Below are 15,877 nucleotides of genomic sequence, written 5' to 3'. Positions count from 1 at the left end.
TTTAGGATTTGTGTGGATGCAGATTGCAACCATGGATGTACTGTGGAGAGATGCTGGACAGTGCTGGCGAGCTAGCCAGACGTATGGTGGACTGAGACAGCTGGAAGCTCCGCTTGAAAGCCCGTCTGAGGACGACCCAATGATATCAATTCCGATAGTTGTATTATCACTTTTTCCATCCACCACTATTGGTTTTGTGTTATCAGTCCTACTTGTATTAGCTATTACAGCTGCTAGGCTACTATTGTGGCTGCTTCCCTCTCTCTCTCTCTCTCTCTCTCTCTCTCTCTATCCCCCCAGCCGGTCTCGGCAGATGGCCGCCAGCCCTGCGCCCGGTTCTGCTCCAGGTTTCTTCCCAGTAATCGGGGAGTTTTTCCTGGCCACAGTGCGCTTGGTGGATCTTGTTGGGTCTCTAAACTATGGTGTACGGTCTAAGACCTGCTCTATAGATAAAGCGTCTTGAGATAACTTCTGTTGTGATTTGACGCTATACAAAAATAAATTGAATTGAATTGAATTGAACCACACTGAGTTCCCCTCTGCTCACTCCTCCCTTTCCAAAACCGTGGTAACGCCGTTCTCCTCGCTCAGAGGCCGTCCTTACCACCCTCTTCACCACCTACTAGACAGATAGGCTGATTCAGCTTCACTGTCACAAGGACCGCTACAGGACATCTTTCCTGCCTATAAAGCAATAACTCTCTCCAACACCTCACCTCCGTCTAACAGCTTTATAGTTCCTGTCTCACCCACACTCCATCCTGTTTTAGTCTGTCATAATCGTGTACATGAATTGAATTTTTTCACAGCTTCATTTGCACATTTATTACCTCAATTATTTTATATTAAAGTGGCAGTAGGCAGTATATTTTTTTGACATTATTGGGCAAAAATTCCATAAGAACCTTTCAGCATATTGTAATTCAAGTGTTCTGAGAGAAAACCAGACTTCTGCTCCTCCTCATGGCTCTGTTTTCAGGTTTTAAAACATCTAACCTGTGACGGGAGACTTTGACCAATCACAGGTCATTTCAGAGAGAGAGCGTTCCTGTTGGGTGTGCTCCGGTCATGTGACCAGAACTTGGCGTTCGGACTGTTTGTAAGAATCAGAAATTGCTTGTTAACAGTGACACCTGTGGCCGTGAAGTCAACGAAAGTCAGCGTCCTGTTGCTCGCACTTGCTCGCTCTACATAGACATGAAGGAGCATCGCTCAAAACAGTGAGGCGACACACGTCAGCTAAAAGCACAATATCACTCTATATTTCAGCTGCTTGGCAGTAATGTTAGCTGACCAGACCAAGGTCTCTCCATGAATCAATGCTGATCCTAGTGTTGGCTTTTCCTGCTTCAGCCTCCTGACCGCGGCCGGAGGGAACGGGGGAGACACCGGAGTTTTGGTCGGAGACGATAACGTTTCTCTCTGCGGAGCCCCGTCACTTCACAAGACACAGGAAACCTCTGTTGGTCTGGAGGAGCTGCAGCAGTTATTTCTGCACAAACGTCCACTGTACAATTACTAGATATTCTCAGAGCTACTAACTCTTCTGCAGTGTGGAGTGTGCGTGCATGCACGTGAGGTGGAGCGAAAGAGTGAGAACGAGCGCGGTGTGTGAGTGAAGGCAAGCAGAGGAGCAGAGTAGAGCAGAGACTCCGGTCCTGGAGACCAAAGCTACGGTCTCCCCCGCGTCCTCCGATCGCGGCCAACACTTTTTAACAGACGGGCTTCACTAGATACAACCAAGAGGTTTTGGTGCTTCCGTGTAGTTTGTGTTGGAAAGACTTTCATTCTGGCTCCTCAGTGGACGTCTTTTGGACGTCGACAGAGATGTTAAATCTTTTGGATGTGTCTTTGCTCAGTGGAGTGTCTTGTTTTATATTGTTTTAACTCTGGAATGCTGAATCTCCCGTCTGCACAACACATTTACCCTTATTGGGTATTAATAAAGAAACCCATAACCCATTGAAATTATGCTGAAACTTCTCTGTATCAACTTTAAAAGGTTGCTGCTACAGCTGCTGCCCCCCGGTGGCACAACAAAAAATGCAAATTTAAAGGCTCCAAAATTAGAGAAACAAATCCATAATAATAAACTTAATTCTGTGCAACAGTAAACTGTATTGTGTTCTTTCTGATCCCCTTTAAATCATGTTATGACGCACCGGATTTAATTAGGATGGATCCTGATTGTTTCAGCACATTTGAATGGGGAGTCTATTTTTAAAGAGCCTGTTTTTTGGGCACTCATTTGCATCGGAGTTTATTTACAAAGATCCCTGAGGGGAGATGCTTAACTTTTATTACCACAGTGGGACCATCTGTCCTTCTGCGCTCGCAGCCAAATCTGTCAACTCAGAGCTTTTGCCACTAATTCAGCTGAAAACAGGGACACGTGTTAAAAAAGGGTTTTCCTTTCCTGGATGAGCTCCTCTTCTCTCCAGTAATGCGCACGGATTCTTTTCCTCTCTCCAAAAAAAATCAGTTCAACCCTTTTAGCTTTTAACTTTCTCCCAGCAGTGTGACGTCTAGATTGCAGGAGGGGATTAGAGATTAGGATCTGGAGCAGCGAGGGACCCAAGAGCATGTTGCATAATTAACTCCACCACGAGGAATTGAGTTATATTCCTCCCGGTTTAAAGGTCCCATATTGTAAAAAGGGAGATTCTCATGTCTTTTATATTATAAAGCAGGTTTAAATTCCATATAAATACTGTGAAAGTATCGAAGCGCTCAATATACAGAGAAATACACACAGACCCCTTATTCGAAAATTGTGTGTTTGAAACAAGCCGTTGGGATTTCTGTCCATTTGTGATGTCACAAATATACAATATTTAGACCATTACCCGGTTTTAAACGTAAACATTCTAAATGTGTCCCAGTTTATTTCCTGGTTGCAGTGTATGTAAATGACATCAGCTGACAGGAAGTAAACATGGACCCAAACTGTTGCCAGGCAACGCAATTCTGTTGTGATTCCGTTGTTGAAATGCACAAAAACGGAGCGTTTCAGACAGAAGGTAAATACAGGTATATTCAGGCAGACAGTATGAGGAAAATAACGTTGTTTTTTTTAACATTACAGCATGTAAACATGTTCCAGTAGAAATACAAAAACACAAAAACACAAAAAGTATGAACCTGAAAATGAGCACGATATGGGACCTTTAAAGGGACTGTTTGTAACTTTTTACACGTATAAATCTAACGGGTCGGTTTCCCATGCACGCTCGCATGTGGCTACGCTGTTCAGACTGCTCCTCTGCTCCTCTGCTTGCTTGCCTTCACTCACACACCGCGTGTGTTCTCGCTCCACCTCACGTGCATGCTGCTCACTCCACACTGCAGAAGAGTGGACATTTGTGCAGAAATAACTGCTGCAGCTCCTCCAGACCAACAGAGGTTTCCCGTGTCTTGTGAAGTGACGGGGCTCCGCAGAGAGAAACGTTATCGTCTCCGACCAAAACTCCGGTGTCTCCCCTGAGATGCATACCTCTCGCTCTCATATTGTGGTAGGTAAGGATACGATATGGGACCTTTAAGGTGACAAGAAAAATGTAAAGTTACAAGCTAAAAATGTATACAAAAATGTAATAAAATGTTCTACTACTTTAAGTTTAGCTGACAAGAAAAATGTAAAGTTACTGTTGCAATTCCGTCAAAATGCATTAAAACGGAGCGTTTTCAAACAGAGAGTAAATACAGGTATATTCAGACAGACAGTATGAGGAAAATAAAGTTGTTTTTTTAACATTAAAGCATGTAAACATATTCTAGTAGAAACACAAAAACACAAAAACACAAAAAGTATGAACCTGAAAATGAGCACGATATGGGACCTTTAAGTGGCACAACGTGGGCGGTGCGTCGACGGAGACGATGTGAACCAACAGAGAGACTCCGGAGCAGCAGGACGCACAACAAGAAGAAGCTGGAGAGACACAGAGAGACAGAGAGAGAGAAAGGAGTAGTGAGGACATGTCGGTGTCATTCTGCGGAGTAAAGAGGAGTTCCTGTTCCTGGTCCAGCCTGTGAAGAGTATACCAGCCCGGTTTAGTGTCTCGATGTGATGCTGCGCGTCTCTCCAGAAGGTGGATTCGGTTTCCAGTCGCCGGTAACACAAACTGACGGAGAGAGAGAGACTTCATTACAGCTGATCACCTGAACAGATCCTCCTCTTTTCATTTAAAAACATCTTCATGGAGCAGAAGAATCTGGACATCTTTCTGGACACATAAACACATTGTGAGACTTTTTTTTCTTCTTTGCGTAATTAAACTAAAAAGAAGAAGGTGTGGAGTCTCTCTGGATAAAAAACACACATTGTGAAGAAGAGGAAGACATTTATCGACATGTGAGAAATAAAAAAAGGTGTGGAAATGCGTCGCAAATGCTTCTGTCTGCTTGAGGTAAGTTCATTTATTAAACCCTCTTCTAATTAAAAATAGCTTTAATAATAAAAGATGTGTCTAGTGTATATAATCTTGATGCATGCTTGAGGATTTTATTTTTTTATTATATTGTGTTATAAAGTGAAGACATGTAACCTGCAGGGACATATATCAAAAAAGACCAAATTATATTATACAGAGAAAGACAAATAACAAAGTACAAAAACAAAACTAAACTAAACTAAAACAATACAATACAAGGGGATAAAAGCAGGTTGAAGAATGTGTGTGTTTGTGTGTGTGTGTGTGTGTGTGTGTGGATAATGGGTGTGTGTTTGGCATTGAATGAGGCTAGATGGTCATATATGACATATATATATACTCTTAAACACATACAAACATCCTTCCTTATATGTGTAGAGCATAGGGAGAACAAAAACAAACCAAAAAGAAAATAAATGAGTAAAATATACAGTATATATATATATATATATAATACAGTATATACACATACACATATATATTAATAATATGAATAATAATAATAAAGATGCTGGAGGATTTAACTCCATCATATTATCCATCTCACAGCTATTTAAAAACACATAATATCCATTACATTAAAACCCTTTTCTCTGAAACTCAGTGCTCTGAACCAGGACAGTAATCCTCAGAGACTTGGAGAGGGTTTTATACCCTAACATAAAAAATGTGCAATAAATCTCCCTTTAAAGCATCAGTAGGCGAGATCGGAGCAAATATGATTAAAAAAAGTTATTTTTATAAAACGGTCGCTACATTGTGACAGTAGTAACCTGGTAAAAATCATGTTCCCTCTGTGTCCTCCGGTGCTCCTAACGGCATCTGCAAGATTTCACAGACCGGAGGAAAACAAGCAGTCAGAGCTGATCTGAGGTCTGCTGTCAATCACTCTGAACTCCGACCAAACGGTCAAATAGGCAGCGCTGATCAAATATGAATATTATATTACGTTAATGCCTATTTCTCTCCTCAGATGTCTTCAGAATCATCTTGTAGTGCACGGTTGAGCTGTAAAATGAGAACGTTCTGGTGAAGGAACGCCAAGTTCTGGTCACATGACTGGAGCACAGCCAATAGGAACGCTCTCTCAATGAAATGACCTGTGATTGGGTTTTATATCTGCACCCTTCCGACTATATATATATATATTAACACAACAATCTGCATCATATTATAGTAGATAATACGCGCTGTGAAGCTGTGTGTTTCACTTGTAAACAGTGAAACACGAAGCAGCAGGACTCTGGGTTAAGATGGCATGAGAAAACGATCCCAAGTGACACGATTCCTCTTTGTAGGACTCCTCAGAGAGAGAGAGAGAGAGAGCTCCGAATGCTGATGCTGAAAACAAGCCGGATTTGGGACACTGGAGATTAGAAGTGTTAATGCAGCAGCAAGTGCACTCCTCTCACTTCCTGTTCTCATGGATCATCCCAATAAAAAGAAAGAATAAAGTCCAATTATCATGTTTGAAGTCTTGAGAAGAAATGCCTCCCTGAGATGAGTCATGTGGTATGATATGTTGTGAATTATAAGGACATGTGTGTTTGGTGATGGTACAGATGAATCACTTCACCTCCTGCCCATTATACGTGTTAGTGTGTGTGTTAGTGTGTGTGTGTGTGTGTGTGTGTGTGTGTGTGTGTGTGTGTGTGTGAGTAGCTGCTGCTGCTGCACTAAGAATAGTCAAAGAATCCTCTGGACCTGTTTTTAAAGTCCCTCCTGCTTTTCTATTCGTGTCCTCCATTGTTGTGATTTAAGAGCACGCTCCTCACATGTCTGCTTGTAAGGTCACAAAGTAACTGAGTACATTTACTCAAGTACAGCTCAGCTCTGAGGTACTTGTACTGTGTTTGAGTGTTTATCAGTGGTGGAGGAAGTACTCTGATCTTTTTACGACTGCCTCCCTCTTACATGATCAGTTGACTAGTCAACTTTAATCTCATGATTGATCGCACATATTTTTATCTGTTCTAAATGTACCTTGAAGGGAGATTTGTCAAGTATTTAATACGCTCATCAACGTGGGAGTACGGCTGTGTTTTGTCAAGAATCTGTCAATGCGATACGTCCCACTGAGCAAAGACACGTCCAAAAGACATGAATTTAACGTCTCCGTCGGCGTCCACTGAGGAGCCAGAATGAAAGTTTTTGCGACGGCTTTTTTAAACGGCTTTTTAACGTTTAACTATTGATGTGAATCTGAGTTGCACCTCCACAGACGTCCAAAAGGGGTCCTATAGTCAGACGTCTAGATATTGAACCCATTTTGCACGTCCACAGACGTCCAAAAAAGCCCCTAACCAGACATTCGTTCAAATATTGATCCCAACTTGCACGTCCACCAGACGTAGAAAAGTGTGTCTGGGCTGACGGACGTTATACTGACATGATCTAAACGTCTTCCTGATGTCACATGTTTGCTGTGGTATCATGATACAGGGGTACTATTCAATATATTGCGATACTGTAAGCAAGGTGATATATTGCAATTTCTTAAATCTAATTTTAGGAAAACTGTCATAGTATAAAGATCACAACACCTTATATATATAATCTGAGTAAAAAAAGTTTATTATTTCAATCAGAACAGTGGGAATTGTATTTGCATTCATCAAAGTCCCTGTAAAATCATATAGCAATACTTTGAGAGGGCATATTCACTGAGAGGGTGCATCTCTTTGCAAATATACAATATCACAAAACATAATATTGCGATCCTCAATATTTGCAATAATTTCTTACATGGGAGTGGACAAATATGCTGCTTTATGCAAATGTATGTATATATTTATTATTGTAAATCAATGAACAACACAAAACAATGACAGATATTGATCCAGAAACCCTCACAGGTACTGCATTTAGCATAAAACAATATGCTCCAATCATAACATGGCAAACTGCAGCCCAACAGGCAACAACAGCTGTCAGTGTGTCAGTGTGCTGACTTGACTATGACTTGCCCCAAACTGCATGTGATTATCATAAAGTGGGCATGTCTGTAAAGGGGAGACTCGTGGGTACCCATAGAACCCATTTACATTCACTGATCTGGAGGTCAGAGGTCAAGGGACCCCTTTGAAAATGGCCATGACATTTTTTCCTCGCCAAAATTTAGCGCAAACTTGGAGCGTTATCTAACCTCCTTCACGACAACCTAGTATGACATGGTTGGTACCGATGGATTCATCAGGTTTTCTAGTTTCAACCCTAATAAATACCCAAGTATAAAGTACAAAATTGTGCTTAAGTAATGCTACGTCATGCGTCTACTCTACTACATTTCAGAAGGAAATATTGTACTTTTTACTCCACTATCAGCAGCTATATACCACTACTAATACTTTTTTATATAAAACATATAATCAACTTCTAAAATGTGATATAGTCACAAGTGAAATACTTTGTTTGCTAACAACTTCGCCAATTTAAAGGTGATGATATGTCAGTGTTGTGCTCACAGCTTGTTTCTGCTGCCCCCCAGTGGCCAATAAAAACAGTTATTGCAAATTTAAAGAGTCCAAAATTTGATAGTTTATAATAATAAACAGCTTTACACTTCTTCTTCACTACATTTCAGAGGGAGATATTGTTCTTTTTTACTCCACTACATTTATCAGGTCTAGTTCTTACTTGTGTTGCATATTGTGCAGGATATTTTTCATGCAAAACACATAATCAACGTGTAAAACGTGATGCATCATTCAGTGAAAAATCTCCATCTTATCAAGTCATTATAATCTGAAATTGAGTCCCTAAATCAGCCGGTCTGGTGTGAATATTTCAACCTGCTTTCAATGCAAATCAACTTGCTTCAAGACAAGATCAGCTTGTTCATTATTTAAGGGGAGACACTGCAGGCTAATAGATATCACCATGAAATTGTATGTTTAAATATTAAATATCTAATGCCATATAAGGGTTCATTTAGGAGAAATCTACAGACGCGAATAGACAAAGTAGTAAAATAAACACCTAAATGTGTATTTTCAATGATTTCTTTTTAGACGAGAAGACATGTTATGGAAGTAAAATAGCCCCAAAATCTCAAAATGAATCAGTCCATGAATATTAATGTTTTTGCCCGTAGTGTCTCGCCTTAAGCGCTGTAACGTTCGGCTTTATTGTTTCTTGTTTCAGAGCTTTTTTTGTTTTCAGTGACATTTTGCAAGTAAACCACAGCTCAGGGCTGCTGCTGGTCGGCTACAACACGTGCACACGAGAGGAAATACCATAATAAACTAGATATTATAGGCAAACATATGCTGTATATAAACTGCTTCACTGATTTTAACATGTGCTCCCTATGTCGTATAATGAAGGACAAAAAAAGTCCAAAAACGAAATTTAAGTGATAAAACGTGATCAGTCTCATATTGACATGCAGCTCAGCTCAGAAGTGACAGAGACTGATCAATGTGGAGGCATCAAAAGATAATATTTGAATCATACTAGAGCTGCAACCATCCATTACTTTCATTGCTGATTAATCTGTTGATTATATTCTCCATTGATCGATTAGTTGTTTGGTCTATAAAATAGTGAAAAAAGCTCAAGATGACATCCACAAATGTCTCGTTTTGTCCACAACTCAAAGATATTCAGTTTACTGTCATAGAGGAGGAAAGAAACCAGAACATATTCACATTTAAGAAGCTGAAATCAGAGAATTTTAAACTTCTTTTTCTTGAAAAATTACCAAAATAGTTGGCGATTAATTTAATAGTTGACCACTAATCGATTAATCGTTGCAGCTCTACATAATACAGCGATATTGATAACCAGGTTATGTTCTATATCACGTCCGGAGAATGATTTAAACCAGATTATGTCAAAAAGTGCATGTAAAGATGCTAGAGTAGATGAATAAGATGAATTTGAAATAATAAAAATATCATTAAAATCTTCTAATTATTATGAGAAGATGAAAGGATTAGTCCCCACAGACTAAGACTCATTTAGGACATGTTTTAAGATATACAGTATTTACATAATTATAGTATATGAAACTTTCACTTATGGACATCCTGATCATGTTTTATGATCCAACATTTTGTTTTTGTCTCTTTTTTCCTTCATTATACAACTTTTAAAATCAGTGGAACAGTTTAGATGCTTGCAGCTGAATAATGTTTCCTATAATAATAATATAATTTGTTTAGTGTCCTATAATGTCCATAGAGTGCGAGTGTGCATGCATATCATTCATAGTCTGATTTATAGAACATTATATTCCTAAAAAAATGACAAAAAATGATTTCTTTATGTTTTTTTTATGGATTTATGGAGTGATGAAAAGAGAAAAACCTTCGACTCTAATATGTCAACAAAATAAAACAAGAATTTGAACCTAACTTTATTCAGTGTTCAGATTTCTGTTCTGGAAAAGTATGAAACTTAACACATATTTAATGACATAATGCCTCATTTGCATATTTAAACATAACATTTGAGAAAACTTGTAAAACAAAATATAATAGTCTTAAAGTAAGTAATGAACTGGGGAAGTTTCATGGTGACATCAGGGAGATTTTTTTTTTACCCAGCGAGCCAGCCTATTAAATGTGTCACCGCTGAGTGTAAAAAGCACATTCATACCTGACGGTCACAGCAGCGTGAATTGTGAAATAGCAGCAGTGTGTGTAGTCACATCATGTAAACTGCTAGACCGCCGCCCCAGATTCAAAGAAGAGTTCCTGATGGCTCGCTGTGTCTGTTTCATGCTCAGTGAGTCCAGGTATCAGAGCACAGTGACCTACTGTAGTCCTGCTGGCCGTCCTCCTCCTCCTCCCAGGTAATTAAAGCTCAACATGACAGGTGGCCACCACGTCGATGACGACGGGATCAAACAAGCCTGTATTTAACCAGCGGGGCGTTAAGTGCTTCTGTGGAAGAAGAAGTAAAGGAAGTACTCTCATCCTTTACTGGAGTAAAAGACAATTAAACACTCATTAGAAGTAGAAGTCACGCCTTCGTAAAAGTACAGGTCGTGTTATATATGTATTAGAGGATTATCGTCACTTGATGTGTGAGCAGTGTTTTTGTTGTTGGTTGAGGTGAAGCTAAGAGCTGCAAAGCTTATTCTGCAGTGTAGTAAGAATATGTATATTATACATATGAAACTAGACAACCTAAAGAATCCATCGGTACCAACCATGTCATACTAGCTTGTCATGAAGGAGGTTAAATAATGCTCCGAACTTACGCTATATTTTGGCGAGGAAAAACTGTCATGTCCATTTTTAAAGGGGTCCTTTGACCTCTGACCTCCAGATCAGTGAATGTAAATGGGTTCTATGGGTACCCACGAGTCTCCCCTTTACAGACATGCCCACTTTATGATAATCACATGCAGTTTGGGGCAAGTCATAGTCAAGTCAGCACACTGACACACTGACAGCTGTTGTTGCCTGTTGGGCTGCAGTTTGCCATGTTATGATTTGAGCATATTGTTTTATGCTAAATGCAGTACCTGTGAGGGTTTCTGGACAATATCTGTCATTGTTTTGTGTTGTTAATTGATTTACAATAATAAATATATACATACATTTGCATAAAGCAGCATATTTGTCCACTCCCATGTTGATAAGAGGATTAAATACTTGACAAATCTCCCTTTAAGGTACATTTTGAACAGATAAAAAATGTGCAATAAATCTCCCTTTAAAGCATCAGGAGGCGAGATTGGAGCAAATATGATTAAAAAAAGTTATTCTTATAAAACGGTCGCTACATCGTGACAGTAGTTCATGAAACAGATAACCTGACAAAAAATCATGTCCTCCGGTGCTCCTAACGGCATCTGCAAGATTTCACAGACCGGAGGAAAACAAGCAGTAAGAGCTGATCTGAGGTCTGCTGTCTCTCTGACAGATGCTGCCAGCAGCGATCACTGGTTTCCTACCTGTCACCAGTGCAGCATGCAGCAGTTTGTTCCCCAACAGTCACAAGATATAAATCCACCGTGCTGTCATCTAAACATTAAACACAGGTTCTTCATCCCTGCATGATGTGTAAATAGAGCAGATGCTATCTTACATTGTTGTGGGTAAAAACAAGCTTCGGCCACATGAGACCCGGCAGATTCACAGAACTCCTCCTCGATTATGTGCATTATTTACTGCATTACATGTAAAGTAGGCTAACTGCAAACACCAAATTTAGAATTGCAGCCCTCCATGAAGCAGCCTTTATATTTTATTGAGTCCTTGTATGTGTAAACATGAAAGAGTGTTGACGGAGCGGGAAAATTATTACCGACTACAAAGCGCTCCAGAATACATGCATCGCCTGCTCAAGGGCACCGAGAGTCTTTCAGCTGGATTGTGTATACGTGAGGGAATTAAAAAGGAGTATTACACGATGTTACATTAACGTTTGATTCATTGATTTGACTCTGTTTTACAGGTGTGTGCCATCATGAGCCTCCTGCCCTCCGGCTCCGTAGCAGATCTGACGTGTGAAGCTCTGCTCATGCTATCAGGAAATGTCTCATGTAAGTCCATGTTTACAACAACAGCAACTCTTAAAAGGCAGATGTTACTACACTCGTGATTGAATTGATTTTTGTGCCTAATCACAACTCTGTCTTTGTGTTTATTAGCTAAATCTTATCAAATCTGTCTCCACATGGACCTCACAAGTACAGTAATAGTTGGTTATTAAACACTGTTAACCGCAGCACACACCCAGAGAACATACCACCATGCACAGGAATCTTGTCTTCTTGTTTTTGCCTCCAGGTTTAATACTCGTAAATATGTCCCAGGTAGCTCAGTAGTAACAATGAGATGTGTTATTATCACATAGCTGTGTAATGACTGGGTGAACTTCAGTACGTAATGAGTGTCAGCGGAGTGTCAAGGGCTGCAACTGAATGAGTAATCAGTTAGTCATTTAATCTATGAAATGTCAAAGATGACGTAAAAAAACTGCACATCACAGTTTTACAGAGCCGAAGGAGCTGAGTTCATGGTCTTGTTTTGTCCGACCAACAGTTCAAAACCCTCAAATATTCAGTTTACAAATATATAAAAGAGAGAAAAGACTGTTAAGTTTTTGCTTTGTGAAATGACTGAAATGATAAATCAACCCAGCTGGCAGAATTTTTTTTGGCATTGTACCGTGCAAACCACGGGACATGTTTAATGTTGACGTTTCTGATCCAAAAAGACGTTTCATATCAGCCTCGTATCACGTTTGCAGAAACGCACAATGCCACGTGCTTAATGATGTGAAACGATCGGTTAGGTTTAGGCAACAAAAAAACTTGATTAAGGTTAGAGAAAAGATCATGGTTTGTGTTCTTTAAAATAATAACGACACATTGTGACGTCATAACGTAACGTCGCAACGTAACGTCGCAACGTAACATCGCAACGTAACGTCGCAACGTAATGTCGCAACGTAACGTCGCATCGTAACGTCGCATCGTAACGTCGCATCGTAACGTCACATCGTAACGTCACATCGTAACGTCACATCGTAACGTCACATCGTAACGTCACAATGTAACGTCGCAACGTAACGGCGCAACGTAACGGCGCAACGTAACGGCGCAACGTAACGGCGCAACGTAACGGCGCAACGTAACGGCGCAACGTAACGGCGCAACGTAACGGCACAACGTAACGGCACAACGTAACGGATAAATGGATTATTTAAATAGATGTAATAGTAGTAATAGTTTTTCATGATCGACCAAAAACAAATATAAAAACTTAAATAGAAGTTGTTTCAGTTTTAGTCAAGGATCATAACTGGCACTGAAGAACTGAAATAGAATTAGATTCTTCTGCTCGATTACTTTCCTCTTCAGATATTTCAGAGGAGAGGAGACAATGTTCTTTATTTAACTCTGATGCATCGAACCGTTTGGCACATTTTGTACATCAGGACTGAAGCTCAGGTATCAGTTTGCCACGGATGAAATGATACCCAGCCCGAGTGATGCCTGAGGTATGATGGGAGTTACAAATCCTCCAACATGAACTACTAAATGGTTGTTTGTCACTGACTTCAAATGAGCCATGAGGACATAAAACCACAACAGTACTCCGTCTATTTAACACTGATAGATGGTAAATGGACTGTATTTACTTACCGGGCAAAGCGCTTTACATTTTGTCTCTCATTCATCCATTCACACCCCTAAAATAAATAAATGAATAATACCTGTTTTACTTTATTACTTGTTACATCACTTTTATAACTGTAACAATGGTGCTTTCAAACACAACTCCACATCCTCCTCATTCAAATGTCACATATTCTGCAGGCCCGTGCGTGCCTCTTAGTGCATGTTAGTGCATGTGAGCTATGTGCAGAGAGCCCAGTATTTCTATTGTGAAGTGGAAATGGGCGTAACAATCCATTTTTAGATTTTAGTACACTTCTAATTTTAGGATATTAAAGTGTTACTATAAGTGTTCTTCAATAAACTATTATAATACTTATGAACAAGTTGCCAAGTCCGCTTATTACAAGTGACTTTGGGCTTCTTTGCCTGAAAAGTCACTTATAAATATTGGTAGTCGTGGGTTGCGTTTTTTCGCAGGCAGTTTGCCGTAATTGTAAGTGTGATATACGAGCACATCATGCCGATCTGGTTCAACATGTTAAAAATAATTACAAGCTAAAAATGTATGCAAAAATGAAATAAAATGTTCTACTACTTTAAGTTAAGTTGACAAAAAAAATATAAAGTTACAAGATAAAAATGGATGCAAAAATGCAATGCAATGCAAAAATGAACGGAAATGCATGCTTCTCGCTCTCATATTGTGGTAGGTAAGGTCAACTTTCTTCATAATTAAGCTGAGTAGGGTTAAACTTGAGCGTGAAAAACAGATTGACGTCATGAAACATGAGAAAAAAGACTTTTAAGTTTAAGTTTATGCTCACCCTGTGTAATATATAAGAATATTTTGAGTAATCTTATAATTTTATGGCTTATATATCTTGTAGAAGTTGATCACTTTGCATTGGGGACGTGGAAAAATTGAGCACTTGTACCAAAAAAAGCTCAGTAAAGTAAAAAAAAGTATTTTTAATGTGCATTATTCTTTGTTTATGTTCTAAAGAAGACCTTAATCTATAATGTAAACCATTTGTTATAAATATCTGACACATTTTAAAGGTGAAGTAATTCACGGGGACAGAAATGTTGCTGCATAACAGGAATGACCCAGTGATCACATTTACTGCCTGACGCTGCTAGTAAACTCATGTTTATGTGGAAAATCTGCAGAGTGCTTCTTTAAAGGTTAGAGGAAGAACCGTCTCCCAAATCAAAGACACAATTCATTCACAAATTCACAACAGACAAGAGTCATAATTCATGTGGCCACTAGAAGAGTGTTTGTCAAGAAAACATAACTACGTGTTGTTTTAGGCATTTGAGCAAACAACCAATGTTGTTTCTAAAACTTCATATTTTCCTTTCATTCATTGATTTCCTCATCACAAACAGATGACAAAACATTGGTTATGAAACGTGAAAGCGTTGGATTGAAGCATGAACTTTGCCCCGCAGAACACCGCATCTTCTTTTATGTAAATCTTCTTGAGTTATTGCAGAAATAATAGCTTGACCCTCGGGGCACGTCTACATTCATATTTGCTGCCACCGTCCCGTTATTGCTCGGGGAAAGGTCTGTCACCAGTGTTTACCGTTGCCCTTTCATGCTCACCCCTGTGTCGCTGCTAAGCTGAATGTAATGAGGTTTTCATAGCCCTCCTCTACAGTGTGCAAACTGTGATCGAGGTTATTGATGAGACTCTCCCTCTGGATTGCAGTACAGTCGCTGGCCTCCACCTGGAACCAAACGCTGAGCAACGCCACGGGTCAGTGGAGCGGTGAGTCGTTCATCTTCTCTCAGTGTGTGAAACTGATTCCCCTACTGTTGTTGCTACTACAAAGCATTGTTGTGGAGTTCCCCACCAGGGAGATAGATTTGATCTGAACTCAGATTACAACATCAAAGACTAGAACAATGCTGGAAATAGATTTGGCGACGCACCACAGGAGACAACGCTCAGGAGTAATCATTAAACACAAACAGCTTATTCAGACACACAATCTATTGCCAACATCTTTGGAGCATTGTCAGAATTTCACCGTGGCTATATGTAGTTGTTGAGCCATGCCAGGAATGTACGTCTAACATTTCTGTCTTCGCGCTTTCAGGCTCGGGGCTCTCCTGCGACACCTCCATCGATGGCATCGGCACCTGCTGGCCCAGGAGCAGCGCCGGCCAGATGGTGTCGCGACCCTGTCCCGAGATGTTCTACGGCGTCAGATACAACACCACCAGTAAGTCCTCGCTGTCAGTGGAAAACAAGAAACAATAGATTAAAAGCCAGATTTAATTTGATTTCACCCCTCCTCCTCTACTCGTCTTCCCCTTGGGCCAATCCTGTTTATGTAATTGTGTACACAG

At 39.9% G+C, this 15,877-nt stretch overlaps 1 protein-coding gene across 1 annotated transcript in view; it reads left to right on the top strand.

Annotated features, from left to right (window-relative positions):
* The first annotated feature begins 3,867 nt into the window (after positions 1–3,867).
* The window catches only part of LOC141757969 (corticotropin-releasing factor receptor 1-like), a 74,906-nt gene continuing 62,896 nt past the window's right edge, over positions 3,868–15,877 (top strand). Inside the window, exons 1-4 of the mRNA XM_074618955.1 lie at positions 3,868–4,409; positions 11,844–11,931; positions 15,234–15,293; positions 15,625–15,750. Coding sequence (XP_074475056.1) covers positions 4,380–4,409; positions 11,844–11,931; positions 15,234–15,293; positions 15,625–15,750 — 304 coding nt within the window. The 5' untranslated portion in view covers positions 3,868–4,379. The remainder of the gene's footprint in view (positions 4,410–11,843; positions 11,932–15,233; positions 15,294–15,624; positions 15,751–15,877) is intronic.

Source organism: Sebastes fasciatus, chromosome 20, assembly GCF_043250625.1.
Source record: "Sebastes fasciatus isolate fSebFas1 chromosome 20, fSebFas1.pri, whole genome shotgun sequence".
Lineage (NCBI taxonomy): Eukaryota > Metazoa > Chordata > Actinopteri > Perciformes > Sebastidae > Sebastes > Sebastes fasciatus.
This window is presented reverse-complemented; position numbering and strand designations above follow the sequence as displayed.